This window comes from Cygnus atratus, chromosome 2, assembly GCF_013377495.2.
Source record: "Cygnus atratus isolate AKBS03 ecotype Queensland, Australia chromosome 2, CAtr_DNAZoo_HiC_assembly, whole genome shotgun sequence".
In the NCBI taxonomy this organism is placed as follows: domain Eukaryota; kingdom Metazoa; phylum Chordata; class Aves; order Anseriformes; family Anatidae; genus Cygnus; species Cygnus atratus.
The window spans coordinates 61,809,357-61,836,127 of record NC_066363.1 but is presented as its reverse complement, the minus strand read 5'-3'; the positions used below and the strand labels follow the sequence as shown (position 1 = coordinate 61,836,127).

The 26,771-nt window shown below is 39.0% G+C and overlaps 1 protein-coding gene across 3 annotated transcripts in view; it reads left to right on the top strand.

The window, feature by feature from the left end:
• Window positions 1–23,808, top strand: part of PDE1C (phosphodiesterase 1C) — a 306,631-nt gene extending 282,823 nt beyond the window's left edge. Inside the window, exons 18-19 of one of the 3 annotated variants that reach the window (XM_050708646.1) lie at window positions 15,814–15,879; window positions 23,639–23,808. In XM_050708646.1, coding sequence (XP_050564603.1) covers window positions 15,814–15,879; window positions 23,639–23,808 — 236 coding nt within the window. Of the gene's footprint in view, window positions 1–5,794; window positions 5,916–6,533; window positions 6,815–15,813; window positions 15,880–23,638 lie in introns of those variants that run through there. The other 2 variants (XM_050708648.1, XM_050708647.1) reach the window with 2 other exon arrangements.
• Window positions 23,809–26,771: the final 2,963 nt, after the last annotated feature.

The window sequence follows — 26,771 nt, the reverse complement described above, 5'->3', positions numbered from 1 at the left end:
TTTGATTATCAAATGTAGAATAAGCTTTTGCACTTTTTCCTGTAGGCTTCTTTGCATAGTGAGTGTTTAATTTCTTTCCTACATGCTTTATTAGGAAATTCAAATGTATTTGGTGTAACCAAACTTTTGCCAATGTATCCATTGCTCTTTTCTCTGCAGTTAAGTATGTCTATAATGTACTAGTAATCATACAACATATGTTAAAATAAAACTAATCTTTTTCTTCCATCACTGAAATGATTTCAGGTCAAGTGTAATGCAAGCCGTCAAGCAAACATAAAATTCAAGATCAATGTGAACAGGAATAGAAATTGTTTGAAGTCATGAATGATTTAGGGATAATTATGTGCCAAAACTCAAAAATCAGAATACCTTCTATGCTAATGTCTTTCCCCCTCAGCAACATAAATGTTAAGCACTTGGGACGTCTGCTAAATTAGAATGATGGTATTTAAATTCAGTTACAAAACAAGTATTTAAAATTTTCTCCCAACAGTATTTATATATTTCTTTCCCTTGGTTTAAACAGGACTCATGCACCTTTGAGTAATATTCTGTTCCCTTTGGAAAAAATAATCATTACAAAATTTCTCATCCATAAAAAAGACAGATAATGGAGATTAATTAACTTGTAATATGTATCTGTTTTTTATTTCACTGATCTTCTGAACTTTGTTTCTTAGGCCTCATTCGTCTCTGATGCAACAGAAGCAAGAGAATAGCATAACTATGCAGAATTTACTTCTTCTTCTTGTTAATTTTCTTTAAAAATGCTTTCAAAATGGTTTTAACAGGAGAAAAAATCATCCAGTAATGAGAACTGAGCACTCAGATTTTGGACATCTTCCTTTTATTCAGAGCTCCAGAAGTAGCTGTAACAGTGCTTCTCAGACAGGGACATGTACAACTGAGCACATTTTAACATTCAGGGGAGACAAGAAATACCCAGGCTTTTGGGGATGTGCTCATAAAATGAAGGGGTCACTCCTGCAAGATGCTGAGTGAGTCAACAAAAGAAATTAAACAGATGACAAGGTCCTATGGAAATTGTTTAGTGATCTGCGCCACCAGCTGAAAATATTTGCACTGTTTGTAGTATTAAGGATAACTTCATTTTGGATTATGGGTTATCTGAGACACATTTACTCAGACCATTACTTCCCCTTATTTTGCACTGCATCAGTAGTAATCATTTTATGACATTGGTTGCCATACAACAATTTGTCATTTTTGTTGTCATTTCCCCCAGTGCCTGGATAGAGCAGAATGAGGGGAGAGAACAGGCTTTGAATTAGTATTATTCTAAAAAAACTAGGCTTATCTGTTGTGATTAAAGTTTATTGTATTTGAAGTGTCAGAAATATAAGTAAGAAGTGGGTTTATATTCCAAATTTTAAGCAGTCTGAGTGTTTCTAAACTTCCATGAATGCTGGAAATTTGGGAAAAAAATGTGTCTCAGGAAAGAGCTTCATAGAAATGTGATGTTTGATGCAAGTTTTTACTTGTTTGGGAAATTCTGTATTTTGTTTCAAAATTTGAGCATTTGATTATTTTTTTTTTCAGTTTTATGCAATATTTTAAAATCTGTTGTGAGGGGTTTTGTTTTGTTTTCTTTTAAATAAGTGAAGGTAGAGACTACTTTCAAATACGATATCAGCTTTCCTATGAATACGCAATGTTGATGGGTCAGACCAAAAGTCTCTTTAGCTCTCCATCACCTACTTTACAACATTTCATAGCAGAGATTTTAATGAAGAAATAATAAAGACAGAGCAACACCTTCCTTCTATAACTTTCTGTCTTCCTCAGAGGAACAAGGTAGAGGACAAATCTTTGACTTGAATAGCCTTTGATGGATTTTTTTCCATTACTTTGTCTAATTATCCTTTGAGTCCTGGTACACTAGTGTACTGGGCACTCTGAGGCAACACAATTTAAAATTTAAGTGGGCATTATATTAAAAGTCACATCTTTTTATTTGTTTCAAGTTTACTGCTTGATAATTTCATTTGATAACCGCCTTCCTGCACTATAAAAAGCAGTGAATAATTGTTCCCTATTCACCTTCTCAATGCCTATCACAATTTCATTTGCCTTTTATTAGATTCTTCCCACAGCTCTCCCTTTTCAGGCTATAGAGTCATTGTGCACATAAACTTTGCATATTTAACTTTGCTTCAGGTGAAACTCCTCTGATATCTGCTGTTTATGTTAGAACATAAAACTGACAGTCAGTGTTATGCGCTATTGTTACTGGGATGCAACGATTTTAATAGAAATGAGAAAACCTGTAGGGTTCTTTTTTTCCCCTAAATTTTCAAGAACAAAGTATACAAAAAAACAAAAATGTTCATTTAAAAGTAATTGTATGCTGAAATTGTTGGTTACTATCTTTATGATTTCGTATCATAAAAGCATGACAAGTCACCCCCGTAGGGGGTTAAATAAGGATGAATACTACTAACTGAGGCTCTCTTCCTCAGCTTTTTCCATGATTAAAACAGAAACTCGAAAATATGTTGGGGTAGTAGTACCTCACGGGCAGAGTTATTTGTCAGTGTGGTGGGGTTCTGCTATCCTGTAGAAGTGCTCATACAGCATGCCAAACAGGTAAGTATTCACACATGCTAAGCACTTCTTTTTCACAAATGTACTGCAAGTTTGCCACAATCTTCTTAGAAAGTCTGAGTGTGTAATCCTGGATGTCTGTGATATCATCTTGTGCTTCCCTCATTATCAAAAATGGTTGTAACGTTTAAGGAAAACATTTGAGAAACTTATTTAAGAAAAGGAAATAGGAACGATGGAATAACCTCACAAACTTGATGTTCACGTTGGAAGTGGTCTTGGTGCTTTCCAAAGCAAGCTAAGTAGTTTATGGAAAAAACATACAAACAAACAAAAACACTAAATCCTTATTCCACATCACACTGCCCTGCAGCCTACATTCAGCATCCAGTTTTTAGGAGATAAGATAGCAGAATTTTCTTTTAAATGAAACTTGGAAACCGTGGGGCTCAGTCTTGTCTTCACAGCATAGCCCTGCATAGGAGGACACGGGGAGTTGTCTTGAGCTCTCCATGGGAAGCACTTTGTTTTCAGCAACTCGGGAGGAAGGGATGGAGGGAAAGGGCAGGCCCTTGGCTGGATTGGCAGGGCAGCCACCTTCAAAAACAGTATGGAGAGAGGTCAGCTCTGTACTTCCAGCTGGCCCAACAAGCACAGTACCTGAAATGTGTGCTTGGAGAGGAGCGTGAGTCATTACAGAGCAGGTGTAGTTCCTGAGTCAGTCTAAACTCTCACCTCAGCCGAAATGCGTCTTGGGCTCTGTTCCTGTTTTCCAACTGGGTAGCAGATTGTGCAAGTTTGCATTAGACAGGCATAATAAATGCCAACTGTTAAAATGGGTAGTTCTTGCAAGGCCTTGGACTCCAAAACATTTGTTTTATCACAAAAAGAGAGGCAAATGTGTGAGATTAATCACTGATTGTGCAAAACTGACAGCCAGCTTCCTTGCTGTACGGATACAGTTGTATGCTGTGTGAAGGAAAAGAAAAATGTAGTATATTTTCACTTCAGTATGTCAGACCATATAGTAACATAGTAAAAATATATATTTGCAGTCCAAAGAGCACATGTTAAAGAGCATGTTAAAAATGCCCTAGTGTTAACTACAAGCTGATAGCAGAAATGGACTTCATATTCTTGCAGTGGGATCTGGTATCTCATGAAGAGCTGTAGAAGTCACTGGCATTTCATTTGTGATCAAGGTGAGGGCCAATAGTCAACCCTGACAAACAAAATAAACTCAACAGTGACACTGAAGGACAGAAACATGTATTCAGATGAGGCTATTTCAGTTAATGAATTTCAATATATGCCAAGTGATCTACAAGTCTTCCAGTGTACAGAGCACTGAATATTTATTCTTTTTCCTCTTTCAATTACCTCCGTTAATATGTATTAATACTTGCACAGGATCTATTGTGCTGAAATGAAAAAGAAGCTGAATCATATCCAAAGTTAAGGTAGTTTTAGGGAACCTACATTGTATCCAAAGGAAACTCAGCCAGCAAGCCAAAACATTTGCTCCACCAAGTAGAAAACCAATTTAAAGCAAATGCTGTATTGAAATGTTCTCATTGAAGCTGATGATGTGGCTGACAGAAGCAAAAAGCAATATATGACTCAGTTCTCTGCAGGGAACTTCTAAAGTCTGGAAGAAAACATCACATTTATCCGTGTTTCATTAAAAGGGATAGGAGGAGTTAAAAGTCTTGTAAGTATGGATAGCATAAGAAAAGGAGACTTTGGTGGTACTTTGAGCTCTGCTTCAGATTCCTGCTGTGATTCAGCAAATCATTTAAAAGATTCAGAAATAATGACCAAAGCTGTCATTTACTTCACTTACTGGACATGTTCCAAATGATTACCTTTCCTTCTGGGTCAGTATCTTCTCTTTTAAATATGTCTAATGATACATCTCACAGGATTATTATGATCCTGTTAATGACAGTAAATCAGGCCGAACTTTTTAGATGGGAGACATCAAGAAAGTGTAGCACTATTGTTATGGCTGCTGCTACTGCCCATTGAAGATTACACTGTCTGTAGTGCTGGCAGTGTGACAACTCAGTCTAAACAAATCCAATGAAATGCTAAAAGCTTAATTCTTCACAACAGTGTCTTTAGACTCACATCAGTGAGCTAGATATTGTTGTAGCAACTTACAGGGGACCATCCTGAAAGAAGATCCCCTGCTAACTACATGGTAGAAGAAAATGATACCAAGTCGAGCCACTGCTATGCATTAGAGATGATGCAATCTAGCAGCAAAATCTTAGATATTTGTTTTGTTGATTCTTTTTGCCTTTGCTTAAATAAATAAATAAATAAGCCAAAAGCATATTCTTGAAGACAAGAGAAGCTGGTTTTCTGAAAGGGACACAAAGAGATTCTGATAAGATCACATTTTCTGAGGCATGCACAGTCTTGCAGGTAAATTCATCTGTCCCTGGATTGAGACTCCTTGCCTGAGAGATTCTTTCAAATGCACTTTCAAACTCTGCTGACATAAGTGTTGTTAGAGTAACAGTAGCTAAGCAGAGTGCCAGGCATACTCAGAGAAACTGGCTTGGCCAATATAGAGTAAAATATTCATGTTCCTGTTGGAAGCTGTTCCAGAGGATTCCTTGAGAAGGGTGTGAGGAAGGTTTCTTGCCCATATTTCTTCTTCAAGGTGATTTATTCATTGTGAAGATTCCTTTGTGGCATAACTATATAGAAATCAACCTATCATTATTCAGGTTAACATTAGTCAAATATAGCCTAATTTTGAGGTCAAGGGGATTTGGTAGTATTCACCCAAAGAGTTAATTCTATTAGCTCCATTTAATCATTCTACGTTTCTCAAGAGATCAAGGAATTTAATTATCTAAGGCAAATATAAACTCCTAAGTGGGTCCTGAATATTTTTATATCGTATCTTTGCTGTGAGAGATGGTTTCATAAATAACTTGTTTCTAGATACCTGACTTGTCAGAAGTTCCTTGTACAGGAAGACAGCCCGTTATTACACTATGGCTAGGAGTAATACTGACAAGCTTCTCACAGGGATATTTTTCCTTCTGTTGTGAATGTGTAGCTCTGATATTGTCTTTTGCTGTTATTTGCTCCTAGATGTCATACTCAAGAACCTATTAGACTTTATTTGGGCTGAATACTCTCAACGAGAAGATGGCTTCTCTCCACCAACATGTATTTTGATATTGTATATTGTTTTGGTATTTTCTAGTCAACACCTACAGATATTATACAAAGATTGGCGACATTACTTGCTACCCTGGGCAAATAGTTGCTGGAGATTAGAAAATTGCAACCAAATTTACACAGCATCATAATTGGATCAGAGGTACAGTTTTGCACTTACTGTATTAAGTCAGCTTTCTGTTACAGACAAGTCAAGCAGAATGTAATATGCACATCCTTTCTTAGGTCTCAAACACCCATCCATCCTGGAGGCTCTGCTTGTCATTGCAAACTATTAGGGAGACAGGAGCTTTTTAAAAAATAGTACACTTCTGTGTTTGGAGCATTTCCTTTTTATCACCCCAAACCATATGTACAATGTTGTTGCTTTTATGAACAAAAAAGTACTGAAATAGCTAGTGAGCAAGGGTAATCAGAGAGCTGTAAAGCAAAGAAACTTACTGGGACCTCTTGATCTAAGCAGGATGAATTCTGTTACACGATCCCAATGTTGTCAAAGGTTTAATTTCTGCTGGATTAGCCATAGAGCAATGGATTCCACTTTGTGTAAGACAAAATGATATTTCCACACAAGTCAATAAGAGGTATAGATTTCATGCAACTCACCTTGTGGCCTTTCAACAGTTAAGCAAAACTACAATGCTTCGAGGGAATGAGTCTGTCTAAACTGATGTCCTTCATTTTCTCTCCCAGATCACCTGCTCCTTGGACACAGGGAAGAAAGGCAGCATTTGACACTTTTCCTTTTTCTTTTTTTTTTCCAGATACAGAAGAGTAAAAATATATATTAAAAAAAAGAGACTGCAAATTTCTTTCATCATTTTAGCTGAGCTTCTTCATTCCTGTTCTCCTCCTCCTTCCGCAAAGACCAGTTTATGAGGAAGGCATTAAACAACTTCCAAAACACTCCTCCTCCCACTGGCTACTTCACAGCTAATGACTCCGGGTTCTAGGGTGGGGGCCTTGTTTTGGGGGGTCAGATTTATTTTTGTTTGTTTGTTTGTGTATGTGTGCATTTTTTATTGTTTTGGGGAGATTTTTTCTTAAAAAAAAAAAAAATCTGGTGATTTCCTGATGCAAATGGTTCCATTTTCTGGACAGGTGGAGCTCATAGATGAGTCATCTTTGAAAAATGGTATTGCCCTTTGCTATGTCTCAGCTTGTGAAACCAACATTAAGATGATGCAAAAGAATTTCAAAAAAAAAAAAAAACTTCCCTTTTACTCTTTTTCTTTTTCCCCAAGAGTTTTTTTTTTTTTCCAATTGCTGATAGACATAATTTGACATCACTTTTACCCTTGCCTTAAAAGATTTTACGCATAAGAATGGTCAATTTGTAGAGTCAATTTACCATTTGTTAAGATTTGATGTTATTCATGGATGTTACAATGATAAGCAAAATATTTTTGCTTCTAAACAGCAGGCAGACTCACTCAACCCTTGATTTTATTGTGTTTTTGCAGTTAGTAAAATGAAAGAAATAATCAATGAAAGTGATATTCCCTTAGGGCAAATTTTGTTGTCAGGCTCTGACAGTATGTACTAATGTACTGCTTGATGTGCCTGCTTTGACTTGAGATTACAGATAATGAGCCGTTTCCCACATTTATTCATTGGCTGTCAGTGACCACTCTTTGTCTGGCCTAAAGATCTAAGAGAAGAAGGGCAGCAGGGAATCACACAGATCAATTCTTACTTTCATCTCAGTGTGATATTTCTTTCATCACTGACTGAATGGACAGGACAAAGGAAGGAAAAGCATGGCTGGAGAAGTACAGACAAACAAAAACAAAATGAGAAAGTGTGTCCTAAATACACTGCTGGAGTCAGTGAATCAAACTGTCTCATCCAGTGGAGTTAGACACATGGACAGGAGCCATCATTTTAGCCCACTTTAGAGAAAAAATGTTAAAAAACTCACTCAGGCCTTGATTCAGGAGGGTATGTTTTTATGAGAAATGTCTAATATATGTAAGTGCTTTCTGGATTGGAATCTTAGTAAGGATCCAGTTAATTGTGAGTAATTTTACATGTCCGTGTGGAAATCAAGACACACGTGCATACACATTCAGGTTTTTTTCTGCATGACTTCACTCAGGATATGGTCTTGCTGTGTTAGTCATGTATGTATTTTGCAAGGAATCACACTGCTGTCATGGCTCTTTGCTATGTGGAGAACATGCAAAACATTGGCTTAGGAAGGCCACTCTTTGGTGTTTCCTTTTCATATTCAAAAGCACAGGAATTCACCACCAGCCTATATTAGAGCTTGGGCCTCTGTTCCTCCTTAAAATACGCATGTACAGGGACGAGCTTCACATAACACTAGCAAAAATCACAGCAGTCAGCTCAGCGTAAATCTGCATTTAAACATGAATACCTTCTCACTCAGGAGTGTTTGTATTTGGGGTTTTAATTATTGAGGCTAGAGACATTTTGAGTTCTTTTTTTGGACACCAGAGTTTGATCAAAGCCAGAGACTTAGATTAGGTTCATGCTGTGAAAAGGTTGCACTTAAATCACATGTTTTCAGAAGGCAGATGTACAAAAATAACTCTAACAGTTCTTAGATATCACCATTGGCATCACTCTACCAGCTCATTTGAATAAAGTAAATATAAAGGCACATAGTGTTTCCAGTATTGAGCTCCTGCTGCAGTGGTAGCTCTGTGTGCCTTCCAGGGTAGATTTTGTGAAAAAAGAAGGGGTGCTATTAGGTAGTACCGAGCACCCCAGTCAGCACTGAGTACACTCCGTGCCGTGTGACAGGGAGAGGGCTGTGCCACCACGCAGCACTGTCCCACCTCCTTTTTCCCCCCACCATCAGCATTCATCCCCTGGTTAAGTGCAGTAGACTATGACTTCCAGCCTGGACCAGGCTCTCTGAAGGGACATCACTGATGAAATATCAATAATGCAGAATGAAATACCGCAGCAATGACTCAGTCCCAGCTTCGTCAGACTCCTCCCTGAAGTCAGGGAGAACATATTGTGACCAAGAGTTTGGTCAGAGGTGCAGGATGATTTAGTCAATACTTTCTAAGTTACCTTTACCTAACATACTGTGACTAAAGATGCCTTAGTCGTGCATAGTAGAATAATTTTAAAAAGAAATCTAAATCTTTTTCTTCATCTGCTTCTGTTTTGTTTCTTTCCGAGACTAACTTCTTTCAGATAGCAAAGCAAGACTGCTTAATTCACAGATGGTCAGTTCTTGTTCCTTATGAACTGGCACAAAAGTAAGAGGTCAAGCTGGAAAATATTTTTCCTGGATTGCCAGGGTTATTTGCCACTGGCAGGAGCTAATAAGGGAAGTGGCAGATGTACTGCCTCTCAGGGACTGCAGATCAGAACTGGATGCCACTCTAGAAGAGATGCTGTAGTCAGAGAGAAGTTACTGATCTCAGCACACAGGTTTGCAGTAAAATGTTTTGCAATATACAGTTAGTCAGTCACTGCTAGCTCTAACATTTTCCTGCTCTTTTAAATTCATCTGAATTTGGTACAGTGGATTATTAGCATTTTTTGGATTTTTTTTTTTAATTGTCACTTAAAAAAATCCCCATTAAATCTCTTCTATTAGCTTGGAAATATGCAAAGTGAAAGTGAAATCTAGGAACTGATATCCTACAAAGACACTAGGCCAGATGAAAGTATCTCATGGAGTCCCATCCCAGATCACACCTACATTAGCATACCCAGAGTCCCCCTGCCTCCCTGGAACACTCTGCAGCATTGTGCTAGTGCATTGTGAGCCAAGGAATGGTATGCTTAGACACCTCCCAGCTAAACTAGAGATCAGCCACTGTGCAATTGTGTAAAAAATAATAAAAGTGAAAAGAAAAAATACAGAACTGCTTTCTCTTTATTCCATGAAAGAAAAAAAGAAGGAGAAAAAAAAAAACAGAGGAAAACGATTAGATGTTTATCTGCTAATGGCATGGCCTATGTTTATAAAGAGTGAGAAAGGATTTCTGTTGTTGCATCCTTACCTAATTTTTGCCTGGATGTATAGAAATTATGTTTTTCGATGCCTTCCTTTTAGGTGCCTCAGTTAGACTATTTAATGAATAAGGCAGAAATATTGCAGATACAGGACCCATACTGCTGGCCCCAGGCTGAAAACCTACAGAATTACTTGGGAGGTCCTACTGGTAGGCACCAAGCATCCTGGTGTCAGAGTGCATCTAACGAGCTGAGAAGCTGTGTGATAAAGATGGCATGTGTCCACCTCTACGTGGGGGTATTTGGTGCGCTTGGAAAATTCTTCCCTGCTGGAAGGGCACCAGGCATCTTTTCCATCCCCAAAACTGTTGTGTAATATGAGAGGGTGAATCCAGACACTTCTCCCCGTTAAGACAAGCAGGATACCATTGCAGGTATCCTTGTCAGTGTTTCCTTCTTTAACTGGAACTGGTGTTCGGGGAATTAGCAGGTATTTGATTCATGGTGATGTAGTAGTGCTTGAACTCCTGGACACACATTAAATAAACAAACATACAAAAAAACTGTTATTCCGTTAAAAAAAAAATCTTTTATACTGTTCATTATTTAAGTAGCTCAAAGGGTAGCAATTCTCTGTGCTGCATTCAATCAGTGATTTGAACTGTTGGTTTGCGTGACAAAACATGCAAGAATTGTTCACCTATGTGAAAGAAGGGGTTTGTTTACCTATGTTTTAATGAAAAAGCCTGTGATCCACTCTCTCAAAATGCTTACGTTAACTAGCTTTCCTTACAAACTATGGTCAGATTTTTGTGTTTCCTTATAAAAAGATGATGGGTATCACCATTTTTTTTGCATTTTAGAGAAACAAGATAGATGCCAGATGCCAACATTTTTTTTTTTCTGGTGTCAAAATAAGTGGCAGATGAAAAAAATATATATTTTTTTTCTATTTTAAAGTGTGTTTCAGTGTAGTCAATCTAAGCAGCCTGATACTTATCTAAAAGTGCAGTCTTCTGTATAGCTTTGGCTGGTGTATATACACACTACATATTAGTGCAGTAGGAGATTTAGCAGCAGAATGAATCTGGACTTTGAGAGCCTGCTTCCTGATGGGTGAATGAAAGAGGCAAATTCCATTTGTCTCAAAGTTGCTTTTTTTCAAACAGAATTTTTGTGATTGGAGAGAACCTTTCCAATATGTGTTTGGTTATGTCAGAGAAAAATGGTATGTGGTGGCGTTTTTACAAACTACCACTTGAATATGCAAATGTTTGCTTATGTACATACAAAGTCTTACAAGCTAAGTCTGGAAGAAAAAAATATTTCAGACAACATTGGTTGTAGTGCTGTGTAAAGCTACTTTATTATCAGAAGTTTCATGAGCTTGCCTAGCTGAAGGCAACAAGAAGCACTTCTATTGTTAGTCCTTGTAAATTCTGCAATAGGTCTGTTTTTTAATTAAAAAGCACAATAATCCATTCAAATTGGAAATGATGGAAACTGACAAGGACAACACTTTTGTAGCCTCAACTAGAATTAACCAGCCCATCTCTATGAATTCAGGAGATGGTCTTAAACATTTCTTATTGGCTCCTTTCTCCTCCCAGTTTATTCTACAATACTGAAGCTCATCCTGGTGATCTATACCATATGTTAGCCATTTATGCTCAGCAAATGACAGCATAATCAAGTGCTTCTCTTTTACTCTCTTTTAATCCATCACCTCACGCAATAATTAAAAACCACAAAACCGTTGTTTTTGCATGTGCTGGACCAGTGCTGATCTATCTCAAAAGTGATGTCTGAGCATCAGCACTCAAAAACAGGAATGCCCTCACTGAGGACGAGAGCAAGCCCTGATGACACAGACTCTGTGCAAATTGCTCCGTGGATCTGGCCAGGTAGAAGGGAGGGAAAAATGCTTTCACATTTTAAGGTGCAAATTCTGCTCCCTCTGAAGTGGGTGCAGAGCTCTATCCCACTTGTACCACCTGCGGCATGAGCAGGTCTACCCCCATCTCAGTTTAGTGGCAGATGTGTGTCCTAACGCGGTGGTCTCCCTACTTCCATGGGCACAGAGGTTTTGCAATCCTGGCCAACCCTATTTTGGATTACTGATCACAGATCTGATTACTATGCTCAAAGTAAGAGCATAGCAGGTGACTGCTGCTGATGCCACCATTTTCTGTTAAAAAGAAACATGGGCCGGGCATTTCCATTTGCTGAGCCTGCCCTCTCTTTGTTTCAGAGTCCCTTTTTCACCATGAACAAGCACTGAGAGTTCTCACCTGTGCCCAAGCAGGACCGTGATGCACGTTATCAGCCAGCTATGTCTGGCTTCAAGGCACCAGCTCTCTCTGCTCTGGTGACTTGACCACAGGGTAGAAGGAAACAGAGCCACTTCAGACCAGCTGGCTCACGACTTGAAGTAATCACGGCTTCCCAGTCCAGAGCTCAGTTTTAGCAGAGTTACCCTAATTCCTAAGCACACAACAGCACTCACAAGCCTCACAGCATACTCTTGGCATTTTGTATTCTTTTGATTTCTTCCAAGTGCACGTGTCGACTGCTGTGTACTTGTCATACCCCAGGTTTAGAAGCTATCCAGTGGTAGGAGGAATATATGTATCCCATTGTCTCTGCTGGTGGTTGTAGAAGTGCATCTATCAAGCAAAACTACTTATGGCCATTGGGGTTTTCTAGTGATAAAACCTAGCAGTAGAATGACAGAGTGAGCATTTTCCCTTTCTTCTTGCTTGGATGATATTTTTATACAATTTTATATGCAATTTTTTAAAATATTTGCTATTTTTATTGTAGGGTTCTGGTTGGGGTTTTACCAGCCCTTCTGGTTGTCTACAGGCCCAGATTCTCACAGGAATATTTTCCTTCCCTTTTCTCCTCCCCCTTCTTGTCTGATAGACAAAAGCCATTGCATTTGCAACATCAGCTTAGAACAAAATAACACCTAGGGCCTGATCACTCTTTTAGTTGCACTGAAATCAAAGGAAGCTCCATGCAGAGTACTGCCAGCCCCACTGCAGCATCTGGGGCCAAAGACTAAACAACCAAGACTTGTACAACTTGTTAAAGCAGGGCGGTTCTGTGTAAAGCCATTGCACCAAGGTAGTGCCGTCTTCCTTTGCTGTGGTAGGAGTTGCTTCCACCACAATGTTTAAAAAAGATGATACATCTCTCTTCACTATTGTGATGCTACTTCTTGCAGCCACGTGAATGAGTAGGCACTTCCATCAAAGGCATCCTCAGTGCACTGACTGCCTTCAGCAGGGAGGAAGGGTGACCATTATGGCTTATCTGTGACAGTAGATTTCACTGCTCTGTGGTTAGCAATTCAGTGACAGGTCCTAAATAAAGTTAAGAATAATCAAACCTATTTGTAGGAGGGATAAGGGGAAATTAACCAAATTCAAGGATCTTGGTCTTGTAAAATAACCTTTTCTCAGCTGCAGGGAATTCTATGTATGAAGCTGAACATAAACTTTAGAGCGTGTTTGTATTAGCAGAAGTGATAATGGAGATACCTTTCTTCAACTGAACTACAATAAAAAATAGACAAGTGTTCTCTAACATTTTTCAAGGAAGAAAAAGGCAGGTTGTTATGCTATTTTGCACCAGGGTATGGAAAACAAATTACCTTCCATGCCCAAAGTAAAACTCAACGCTAGTTTGCTCCTGGGACTGGGAGGGTTGGGTAATGAAAAAACCTATTTGGTTTGATAAGATTCACAAGGGGGGAAAAAAAATGCAAAACTGAAATGAATCATGCCATGTAATGCAAGTATTCTCAAATGTTCTGAGAATAATTTTATACAATATGTATTTATTGTTAGTTCCTTATTTGAAAGAGGAGGCTTGTGGTCTCTTAAATGTATAAAGCATTTTTCAACATTCCAATTTTTCTGTAACTGAGTCCATGTATGTCCATCCTGTTACCAAATAAAAACAATGAGGTCTCCACTCCATTTGAATTAAAGTTGCAGAAGGGTTCATTTTGTTCTGATGCTTTCTACATCTGGTCCAGGCATGGCACTTGCCATTTGCTTTCCAGCATCCAGCTCCCCGTAGAGTAATAGTAATAATTAACTTTTTTTCTAAGCATAGTGGGAACATTGCTTGGACTTCATCCATTTTTCACCACAACCCTCTGTGAGGAGGAGTTAATGGCATTATCTCATTTCTAAACACATTCCCAAACCTGTACGTGTTTGAAGATTACATGTGTCATCCTCACAGCTCCCCCTCCAGGTGGCAATGTCCTCTGGCTGTCATGAACCTTGATTTTAGTCTTCCTTCTTGCACTGCCAGTGTCTGCATATCAATATACGACATGTTCCTGAAATCAGAGATGCTGTGGGTACGTGTACTCATTCCCACCAGCTTTTCACTGGTTTCAAAACTAAACGTTACCTCATATTCTGAGACCAAATAACATCTCAGATGCTCATCCTCAAAAAAGGTTACATTCTCATTTCAGCTTTCTTACTTTCCCAAAATCCAGCTTTTAAAGATGGGAGATTTTTCTTTCAAATTCAAAGTGCATTTATAAATTGGCAGCAAACACTGTTGCCATCTTTGGTTGTATTTGTGTTTTATCATTTAAATGGAGGGAAAAACACATTATTCAATGATTCATATAACTGCCTCATGAAATTAATCACAAGTGAAGATGTCAATTTTGCATGTAGAGTGGTAGAGCCTGTTGAAGCATTACATTGACTCTGCTTATGTTCAAACACAAAGATATTCCAAGTCTCCAGGTCTCTCATGAGAAGATTGAAATCACAACACAAAAGCATCTCAATCAACAACACACCACATTCACGCCCACTGTGATTTTTTTCTTTCTCTGTGCCACTTGGAACATGTGTATCTATCCCAGAGTGCTGGTGTCCCGTGTTCCGGTATTGTTTACAACCTTTCTTTCAAGGCATTTCAACTACGTCTATGCATACTGTCTTTTACAAAGTGTCTTATGCCACAGGTAGACTTGGCTTATGACACAGGCAGACTTGGGAAGCACCTGTTCACCATTACCTGTGAACTAGTAATGAATAGAATTTTCCCATATCACTGCTGTTTTTCTATTTGATCTTTTCCATAAAAAAGAAATAATCGTGATAAACAGTGGCAGAAACTAAGCCATTCTCTCCAAGAAAGTTGTGACATTCACAGACGTTCAGTACAAACCTGAAAGGCTTCATGCATTCCCTTTTACCTGAAATTCCAGCTTTAATTAATTCCTTTCCTCTCTGAAAGGTTCAGTGGTATTGATTTCCTGAAGAATGTGCTCACCACTGTACCTGCTTATATTATGCCTTACTGGCTTGGTTTGATTCTTAATTTACCTCCAGTTCTTCAAGTAGAGATGAATACAATTTCTGATAGATATTTAAGGTATTGATGTAGTCAACCGTGGTCTTCAAATAAAAAATCCAGCCTGTCACATAAGCATGAGGGAAGAAAAGATGGTTTGGAAAAGGCATCTAAAGTGACTCAACTCCACTTGCAAATACAGCATCGGAGTCCTTTATCTGGAGTGTATAACCAGAGACAGAAATTTCTGGAGTCACTACCAACCAGTGGTTCCCAAAGTGATGCCAGCTACCTACTGAAGTGATACAGAAGCAAGGTAAGTGCTGTGTAACTGTCTTCAGAACCACCTTGGGCAATAAAATTGACTATTGCCAGTTCTGTGAGGACATGGAGATAGCTGAAGAGAAAGCTGTCTGAGAGGTGGTGATGGTTCATGGCTCCAAAGCTTTGGAAACCCACTATTGCTCAAGAATGTGAAACCTCCATTATCAATAACTCAGGTATCTCCACCCAAACTCAGTAATCGATAAAAAGAAGAAAGGTAGATTTGATATTGAATGCTCCAGATTGAAAGGTCCCCAAAAGTGAGGCTATTTGCCCTGTCTGATAAATAAGTTAGCCTGGCTTAAAATCTCTGAAAAGAAGTGGCAGATAGAAGACAACAAACACCTCATGGCAGTGGCAGCACTGCAAAAAGCGTTTGTGTGGCTAGTGGGACTACTGTTCATCTACCTCTGCTGAAACTACTCTTTCTCTTTAAAGGTGCAACGCAACTTCCAGCTGGTTCACCAGGCTCAGGTTCCTCAGCAAACCGTCTTCCATTGCCAGGTCAGTCAGCAATAATAATACTTTGCTTTGGACAAAGGCACTGCAGTACGTGATATGTGGGAGAAGGAATACTTTCATGTATCACATTAAAAAGTTAAGCCCGTTCACTGGGACTGAACAAATGAACTGTTGTTTTTAAGCTTCACCACCTTTCATTTTTTTAAACAAATATCTTTTATTTTGCGGTCCACAAACTGTCCACAAACTGTCTTAATTCAATCAGGAAATTAATTTGGGCCTTTTTCACATGGACATGGATGCTGAAGAGAAAAATGAGGCTGTTTTGTGGAGCAAAGTGTAGCTTTTTTTTTTGTGTGCCCTTCGTATCCCCCAGGTCTTGCTGTTTTTGTTTGTTTGGTTGGTTGGTTGGTTGGTTTTGGGTGATCCTTTGGGGACCCAGAAGTTGGACTCAATGATACTTGTGGGTCCCTTCCAACTTGGATATTCTGTGATTCTATGGTTCTGTCTCTATTTCACCATGATAGACATTTTCTTATTCCTTTCATCTTTGTCCCATACAACTGTCAGAAGAAAAGGAGGGGAATATGGAACAGTTATAGAAGATAGTGGCTGAGTTTGAACAAATTGTCAAGATATTATCTTGTCATGGGCATATAGAAAGGCATTCATGTATGTGTTATTCGCAGTCATTGAAAGAAAAGGTATACGTATAGGAAAACAACAAGAAATCACCAAGAAAGAAATAAAAATGTCAAGCGAAGTACTGCAAAAAGTTTTGCTGCAGATATTTTCATCAGCGGCTGCTGTGCCAGCAGATGAGGTGTGGTGTGGCTCTATATATAGAGGCCCACATGCCATAGCATGTTTCTGTGCAGTGTCAGTTCTCCAAGCTGTTCGTGGCATGATGCTCTTTTGCGACCGCCACCTTGGCAGATTGTTTCCATTGGCACAGATGCAGCCACCACGTGGATACCAGTAAAGAGAAGAGCGGGCAGGAATGTGGAAGAGTTCAAAATATTGTTTTTCCTTAGTAAAACACTGTGCTCTGTGGAACATTCCCCTGTATGAAAACAAAAAAGAAGACAATCATTGAAAGTAAAATTCAAACCACTGGGCAGCATGCTCACATGAAGACTCCTATGTAACTAACCTGAGACAGTTTTAGATAGACAGTACAGTCAGTAAGCACCATAAATGCATCCTCTTAACCTCTGTAGCATCTCATCATTGTCAGTGACCATCAGCATTAGCTGCATATATAGCATGTTTCTCATAGGGTCCCAGCACCAGTTAAATTCTTGTATTTATATTCACAGGGGAGGCTACTACTTTGAATGTTTTCACCCAGAATTTTCTTGCAGGTGGCATTTAGAGGTGTTGTTCTTTAGATACCTATATATATTTTTTGGAAAAAAAAATACCCTTTTTGTTTTTAAAGGAAAAATTGTGGAATAAAACATTCTTCTCACACTCCAGCCATAACTTGCAGGCAATGCAAACAGATCTAATTTCAAAACAAGTTCCCTTTTTATACATTTTGGCATATTTGCATTGGTCCCATGTTCGATTTTAATGAGCAATGTTTACACATTATTTTTCATCCATTTTTGCCAGTGTCATTACCACTTTTAATCAATCAACTCATTAATGAGTACCTGCAAACAACAAATCCTGCATTCCATTTTATGTGTAATACTTGTTCTCACTCTCCAGACCACCATTGTAATAGGAAGGTAGCAAATATAATGCAGAAGAGAGGGTTTTGCCATAAGCTACCAGGTACAGTCCCTTGTTTATTACTGACTTGCTAGGTGACCTTGCTTAAATGGTTCTTGTGTGCCCCAATTTACTCATCTGTTATTTAAGAATAATGTTTACTCCCCTTTAAAACTATCAGATCTAGGGATCTGTTAACTGGTAAGAGTAGAAAACCAGCAGTAGGGAGAATCCTGTAAGAGAGGGGAGCAATTAACCCAGCAACACCTCTTTCTGCTAAAGGACGCTTTGTGAATTTGTTGCCAGTTCTGCCTTACTTCCAGTAGCAACACTCACTATGACAACCTCGCATTGAATTATGTAAAGGTGTCTTCTGGGGGGCACTAGCGGAAATGACGAGCTGTGTTTTGACTCTCTCTTTGTTAAGGATTTCCCACCTCATTGTACGTTTTGGCATTGATCAGGGACCCAGTGGGTTTTCTCCATTTGGCTGTTGAATGCTGATGCCTTCCTACGTGTGCCCTTTTACTGTGGCTTACACCGCAAACTGTTTACTCTAGTACAGTATGCAAATCAGCCCTTCCTATGCAGCTATTTAAAATACGGATTGGGAGTAGATAATAGTGCCATATTTTCTATTTGTGTAGCCCAGTGATGCATTTTGTTTACAGCCATTATGGTGCTGGTTTGTTTATGCCCTATATGATCACATTTCAGGCGGGTTGCTTTTGCTGGAGGCAGCCGCTAATTAATGTGTAGTTAAGAAACAGTCTGCTGTAAATACACACACACAATATTCAATTTGAGAAAATGTTACTGTTCTTTCTGTGAATCTCATGCAGTGACTTGAGAAAGAATGTGAGCTTTATTTTGTTGGGTTTAGTCACTTCTGAAGAAGGGAGGCTGACGAGCAGGCAACATTTGCATGTGAGCCCATTACCTCCTTGTCAGCAGGTCAGTCACTCCTGCTGATCACTAACCTTTTAATCTGTGCCTTGCCAATTTGAAGTGAGCAGGAGGAAGAAACCTCCAAGAGGTCACAAAGCTGGGGAAGGTTTATGAGGCTAAGCAGCTGTGTATAGGAGGTAGCCGTGGCAGTGTTCCCACAGGCCTTGACCATTCGTGAAACCAGAGAAGGCCCTGGCTGCCATCTGTTCCTGTCTTACCAGAAGTCTGTCAGACCTGCAGGCTGTACTTCTACTCTTTTGAAGTGTACCCTGACTAGAGAATAGGTATTTGAAGGTCAGCTTTTTCTCCCTTTCTTTACATATTTCACACCCTCTCTAGAACTGCCATTTTTTACATATACGTATGCTTTATATATCTATATACATACATATATAGATACAGATATATGTATCTTTGATAACAGGACAAGTGGGAAAGCTGCGAAGTAGGAATTCTTTATTTAATTTGAATGTTTGATGCATTCATTTGGCGACAGAGCTGCAGAAAACTGATGCATTACAGAATATGTGAGTTAAAGACCCTGTTAAAGGCTGGTTTTATTCACTGGAACCTTTTATAGAGAAGAAAAGTCTGACATTGTCATTGAGGCATTTTATTTCAGCATGGAGGAGAAAAAGAAGTTCCAATTTTAAAAGTCACATTTTCATAGTAACAGTTTTAGTGGTCACAATTTTTTTCTGCAGTAAAAGGGACCTGAGAGGTGTTACTGTCTGGTAGGTATAGAAGCCTGGGAAAATAATTGTATTTGTTCTGCTTCTTGTGCAATTTCTGTTAATAGATGAGAGTAAAAGAAGAAAACTGGTAGGGTTCCTTCCCCACGTGCTTCTCTTCTGAGTACAGAAAAAACTAATATTGCAGGTGATAGCCACCAACACAGTTTTCTACAAGCTATGTCACATCTTCATATTCCTGAAAGTTGGATCTCGTGCAGTATTATGGAGCAGGAACTTACAGTGTTCAGGTTGTCACATAAGGCTAGGTGGTAATGTAGGAGATGGCTGGACTTGGAGGAAAGCATAATATGCATTCAGTCAGTAGATTAAAAAGCATACCTGGACAGAAGAATCTCATCCTTAGCTACTAAACCCTGAGCTATTGCCATGGTGACTCCCCAAGAGGTAGTTGTCTTCAGACTCTCTCCTTGAGGTGTCTCATTGGAGAAAACAGTGAATTTTGTATGAGCACACAGTTTTTTTTAACACTCCTAGGAGACTGATTCTCCCCAGGTTTAGAACATTTCTTGAGTGTTTGTGTGTCTTTAATGAAATACAGTCATGGTTCTCTTGCTTCTTTGTCCTGGAGACTCTCCTTTACTTACAGCAGAAAACCTCCTTTGTTGGGAAAGAAGCCAAAAGGAAGAAAGAATAAGCCCTCCTGAGCATACTCTTTTGATAGAGCAGCAGAACACTGAATTAGGAACATCAGTATCCCTAGCTTTCCTGAGTCATTTCCCAGTAAAAATGCCTGATGAAATAATTCCCTTACTTCACTGGCGAATTATTTAACTAAATAAGTAAATCACCTTTACTGATCATAACAGCCTTTCATATGTCCTGTAGCCCTTCTGCTAGGATTTTCTTTATCCTGCCTGCATAGTATTTGAAGGCAAAAGTTGCCATAGTTCTTGCAGGGGGATGGGAGGTGAGGTTGAAATTGCAGAAGGTCCGTCTTTAGGATATCCCTGGAAGCCACTAACTGCAGATGGTTTGGCAAGGGAACATGTTACTGCCTTGTCCATGTTATGCCACAGGCTGTTAGTGCTTGCCTGTCTGGAGAAGAGTAAAAAGACCACTGTCTGGACCAAGCTGTGTTCCAGACGCTTACCACCCCAGTGCCTCTGCGAAGCCACAGTGTCCCCTCATGAGATGAGTACAGCTGGGAGAGACAGCAGTGCCTCATTCCTCATCCCCATCCAGACTCACTGGTGTTGCTTTGCAGAGCCTCCTCCAATGCCTATGCTGTCAAATGAATCATGCGTGTGTCGCTGCTGGACGTCCTTCCTTGCAAAGGTGGTGAGCCATGGTTGGGTGCTCCTGCAGAGGTGGCAGCAGGGATCTGCCACCAGCCTGGGGAAAGATGTGAAAGCTGAGTAGCCCGTATGGGTTTTCTCCCTTCCGGTTTCCTGCTTTCTTTCCCCCCAGCTTTTCCTCTCCTCTGGTACTAAGTATCAGCACAGAGCACTCAAACCCCTTTTGGAGCTGTGGCTGTTCAGCTGACTGTGTTCTGATTTTTTATCAGAATCAAATTGTTCCCCAGCAGGTGTTCTGAGTAAAAATCGTGCTATTCACTCAGTGACTGTGATGATGACATTAAAGAAAATGACATTTCAATGGCTTTTTTTTTTGAAGGGATGTGCTTTTTGAATGTATAGAAATGTTTGTATCTGATTTAAAATGCTTGAAAAGGAAAAGAAAAGGATATCAGTGTTTTGCCTAGTCTTGTTTTGTTTTCTGATCAGAGTGGATTTATTATGTAGTAACAAGCGTGTTTGTTGCTATAACAACTTTTGATAGTTAGAAATACTCATGCTGATAATACCTTATTTTGTCAGTTACATCAATAATAATTTCCTTCCCACTGCAACAAGGCCAAAACTATTGCAGATCAGTACAATCTGAAACAGAAATTGAATTTCTAGGAGACTGAGTGGAACCAAGAAAATTCCAGCTAAAATTTTGACTATAGTATACAATAATTCCTGCAGACTATGGTGCAGGACTTAAATTCAAGCTGAGATGTGAAATGCCCATCATGCTCCATCAGCAGAGGGCAGACTCCTCAGTAAGCTATTTTCTTATGTTCTGAATGAACTCATGAAGTTTCATGAAGTTCTCATGAAACTGAAACTCTTTTCATTGTCTACACTGTTAATTCAAGGGCTCCCCCCTCAAAATGGGTTTTGATGCCAGTTGACCTCACCCAGGGAGCGTGTTGCATATTTTAGGGTCAATTTGAAATGCAGAACTTGGGGCAGTATTTGGTACCCCTGTGTTTTTTTGATTTGTGGATGAATGGCTTAGACTGTGGCAAATTTGTTCACCTGCCCTTCTGTATATGTGCCACCACTTGCAAATGAGTCTCTCACACATTAGCTATGGCTTCTTACAGGAGCATCCATCACTGTTTGTACAAAAGAATAGCTTCTGGTGTAGTGCCTCAAGCTATTAATCTATCTAGAGCTGCATGGATTGTAGTAGGTTGCTTTTGTGTTACACACAGGGAAAAAAGGGATGAGGAAATGAACATTTTTGTCCCTTCACATAAACATTTGTACAAGGTACATTTTTCTCTGAAACCTGTTAGTTGGTCTGCTGTAAATGTGTTTGCAAGTATCTTCAAATTCTGCCTCACTTTGACTATGAATTTGCAGTTAAACCTAAGGTGAATCATACCCAACATATAATGTTTTAACAAAAACTTAGAAGCAGATAGCAAGCATTATGCTCCCTTCTGCTTAGCAGACCTTGAAAATATAGTCATCATTTAAAAGTATGTGTGTCCCTCAGGAAGGGCATAGGGTGGTACAAGGATGGCAGTCCTTCATTGTAGTGTTGCAAGCAGAACAGGGTAGAGTATTTCTCATTTTTATTCCCATTTTACAAATGGAGGAACTAGGATAAATGTTACAGTCCAGGTCAGATGAGAAGTCAGTGAGAAATCTGGGAACAGATCTCTGGAGTCTTAAGAGAATCTTCTCCTCAGCACCATCTACCTCAAGTCAATAAAGCCCAAAGAAATTAAATATTATGGATTCCCTTTATCAGCTTTTGTACAAGGATGATAAATGGCACTGTCAGTGTCCTGGTTAAACCACTTGTACTTATTAGCCAAGTCATCTCTTCTGGCAACAACTCCAGTGAAATTCCAGTTAACAATAAACATTCTCCCATGCTGAGCAATGGAAAATCCAATAACAGTTTGGCTGAATCCATGCTGAGTACAGAAAATGGAATGAATCTGGAAAATGAATGTGCCTCAAAGAACAGTAACTCACCTAATGAATATTTTGAAGCTTTTAATGAATGTCAGTCTAGTTTAGTTGAGAACAGAAAAGAATAAGACTATGCAGAAATCTGGATGTGTTTATCTAAGGTTTATGAAGTGCATAGTTTTTTATTTCCCAAGACATTTTAGAGTATGATTAATCTCTCAAAGAGTTTAACAAGATGAGACTGTGACTGTGTGCTAACATTTGATGTTAGCTAGCTCACACAGGGGAATCTTTTTCTCTTCTTAGGATACATGCTGAGAGCAATGACTTTTCTTTAAAGTGCTTATCATACTAATTATCGTGTTATTACTTCATTTTTTTGCAACTAATAACTAAGCATAAGACAAACACATTTTGGTCGTAGTCATATTTAATTTGTTTTTAATTTTGCCTATGTAAAGATGTTAGAAAGCAAGGCATAGATTCAAATAAACACAGTCAAAAAGCTGAGAATAGTCAGATTGATACAGGTCCATGCGTGACGTTCACAATGCCCTATAGTTTACTGGAAAATCATACAAAACCCCTCAGTTCCACCTGTTCCTGAATTCTGGGAAACATGATCTCAGTCCAGATTTATTGTCTTAAAATGATTTTGTTTGATAGTTTGATGATAGTTTGAAAACAGTGAGGTGTTCAGCTGTCTACTTGTGGATAGGTAAATATAGAAGTTGCTTCTTCATTCAGATTTTTTGGTACATTGTTCTTCTGTGTAAACTGTTGTTTCTTAACCTCGAGAACATTCCTTGGAATCCACCTAGGCTGCTATGGGTTTCTGGGATGTCTGAGTAAGGGCACAATTTCAAGATCAGGTATTCCGAAGTGTTTAATTGCCCAGATTTCTGTTTTTCATCCTAGAGTTTTACATCCATATTTATAATACATATTTTCACATTTTATTATATTTTATTCCTGAACTTTCTTCTAACCAATTTTCTAGCCCTGTATCTATCTAACCCAAAAGAGTCCTGGTTCACTGGCTGAGAAATCCTCCTTTATACAGACAGGATGTACTGAGGGGATGGATGCAGCTTCGAAGGAATTAATTTCTAGTCCACCAGTGAGTGAATGCTAAGCATGGTAACTATTTAACCATTGTTGTTCTTGCTTTGTCACTGCCAGCCATCAAACCACAGCTGCATCACCTCAAGAGGTCCACTCACAGCTCAGGAGCCTATTTCCCAGCCTTCCACAAGAAATCGGAGGAACATTCGGTGAGGTATAAGCTCCTTGACCAAAGGGGAAGGATGAAAAAAATCCAAAATATTTCCCAGAACTGGAATAGGAAATAGCAGAAGAGATGAAGAGGCATCTTCTGGAATGACATGCCTCTCAGGCTGGTGAAGGACATTGTGTAATCATTGCACAGGCCATACTGCATTGTACAGAAGCTGTAATTCTAGATAAAAGCACATGTATGATTTAAAAAATATAATGAACAATTTTTTAAAATGTTCTCAATAGCCTTCTTATTATTGTAGCATACATTCGCTTAGTACTAAAATATTAGTATGTTACCCTAAAATGTAATTGTATACCACTGTCTCCTGTTAAATTAAGGAAGCCAATGCTTTTGTAGATTCTTGGGTTCCTTATGGCGTTCTCAATGTGACCTTCTGCCTACCACAGGTAAGACTATAACTCCTATTTCAGAAAGCATGGGAAAGATTTTCCTTGCCAAACTGTACTGAGACTAAATGTCCTCCTCTCGTAGTGTGACAGGTGTTCAGGAGAATGAAAGAAGGAGGCTGGAATACAAAGAGTCCTCTTGTTTCACTCATTAGGGAAAAGAAGACATAGCAGAACATTAAAATTGTGCCTTGTGTGAACTCTGCTAAATGTTTAATAACATTGTGTTCTGTGGCATTAATATATCTGAGTTTGATCCCATGTGCTCTTTCGGTACGCAGTGACACATGGACCAGAGTTTCACAGCAGAAAATGCACTCTGTGAAGAGTTTCATGATGTCCCTAGATTTTACAGTGTAAGAAACAGTGGCAGATAACTCCCTTTCCTCTTTCACCAGCCCCCTGGTGATTTATATACCACCCCAGCTCTCCCTTTCCAGCTGATGAAGTCTATCCTGTTTGTACTCTCCTCACAAGGAAACCTACATTACTTTTTATCTTCCTTGCTGCTCTTCTCTCTATATTTTTAAAATCTCTTTTTGAAAGGAGGAGCCTAGAGCTGGCACATGATACTCAAGATGCAGGTATACAAGAAATAAAAGAATGTCCTTTAAAAAAAAAAAAAAAAGTAATGGCACTTTCTGTTTCATCTTTCATGCCTCTCTGAATCTTTTTGTTTTGTTTTGTTTTTCTTTTTGATCCTCCATGAGTACTGAATAGCATATTTTGTAGAATTATCTATACTAATTCTTAATTAAAATGTAACCCATGAGGACATAAGCAGTTAGGGTTGCCACTCCCTTTAGCATTCTTCTGCATTTACCAGCTCTGGTGCTTTTGCCAATTACATGGAAGTAAGCTTACTCTTTCTTTTTCTTATTCCTCTTCTTATTTCTTTTTTCTTTCCTTTTTACCTTACATCCTTTATTTCTGTGTCCTGCTTGTCTTTTTCTTCCACTGACACCTTTTCCAAACCACAATCTTCAGGATAAATAACCATATTGAACAGCAGAGAGGATAATCCTCCCTTACTATGAAGGCTGACCATTTCATCCCAATTTTTCCCCTCATTGTTAACACATTATTTATCCATGTAATTTCATGAGTTAAGATCTTTTCATCCATGACAGCCTTTTTAGCAGGACCATGTCAAAATGTCTTCTGGACACCCACAAATTATTATTGTCTCCTCTAAGGAACTCTCAAAGATTTGTGAGGTGGGACTTCTCCTATAAAAGCTACACTGATTTCTCTACATTCTATTTGTATCTGCTAATCCTAGTCCTATTCTTTATATTTTCTAAAACTTTATTCACTGTGAAATCATGTTCTGTTATACACCGCAGGTTTGTAACCATGTCCAGCATCAAAAATGCACCAGTGTATGTAACACTGCTTTGTGAGAGTTATGGTAAAATCACAGCTAGTAGTTGCATGAAAATTGCTGGGATGTTTGCTTCATGTTACAGGTGCCCCTCACTCTGTTAGAGATCACTGCAATTCCAGCTGCTCTCACCCTGATGTCTGACACCTTTCTACAGTGTTTTCCTAGAAATCTCCACAAAATGGTGAATGCAGCATACAGCTGCCTGAGTGCTCCATTATCACCGTGTGTCAGCTATTTTTGTCTGGTTGTTTGCTTGATGTTTGTGGTGTTGACCTTAAGCACCATCAGAACTTGTGACTCCAGCAGCTGGGCTGGATTACTGCCTAAACTGAATGTGAAGAGGAATGCATTTTAAAGCCTGCTGTTTACGAAATGTGATTTATCTCTAGGAATTCCCTGATAACTATATTTTTGCTTGTATAGTACCCTGAAATGTTTTACACAAACAGGCTGTATGGAAACTCAAAATTATACTATTCTTCCAAGCACATGTTCTGGCTGTGTCATTTCCTTCCCTTTGGAACAGTTTAACAATTTACCTAATTTACCTAGTAGTCCTGCCTGACTATTCTCTGGATAAATGGACAGCATTGGTTCAGGTTCACTGAGCCTCTTTCAGGAGTTAAAAAGGGGCAGGAACCTCTTCCTCACCACAACTTTTCTTATTACTAGCCATTTACTAGGGCTATTGTTTTTGTGCCCTAAGTATCTTACATGGGAGAGTTTTTTGTCATTGCTCTCCTGATTCACACTCTCTTCATTGCCATGAGACAGAGATAAGTTGCAATCTTGATTTTACTACTGGGTAGTCAGGGCACAGGGAAATGAAACGACCCACATTATGTTTCATAGGGAGTTTATATGGCTGCTATAAATTTAATCTGGTTCTTATCAGCTTTCTCTTTGCTTACACTCTTCTCCAACCAAATCCATGCTGTTCTCTGCTGCTCTGTATTAGAGTCCCCTCTAGAAAGTCAATTTGTTCACCTAAGTGGTTTAAAGGGTTTTTATTTTTCACTTTTTCTGAGGCTGGGAAAGTTGAAGAATGCTGGCAGATAGTCATTTGTATGGGAATGATGTCTCACGATGTCTCTTCCCTCTTCCAAAGCATCAGGCTTCAGGCCTAACAAATATTTCAAAGTGGGGGAGTGAGGATGTTTGTGCAGAGTGCTCCTTGTAAATACTGGACATGTCACAAAAATAATTCCTAAGGGAAACTAGATGTGCTGATGGCATCCA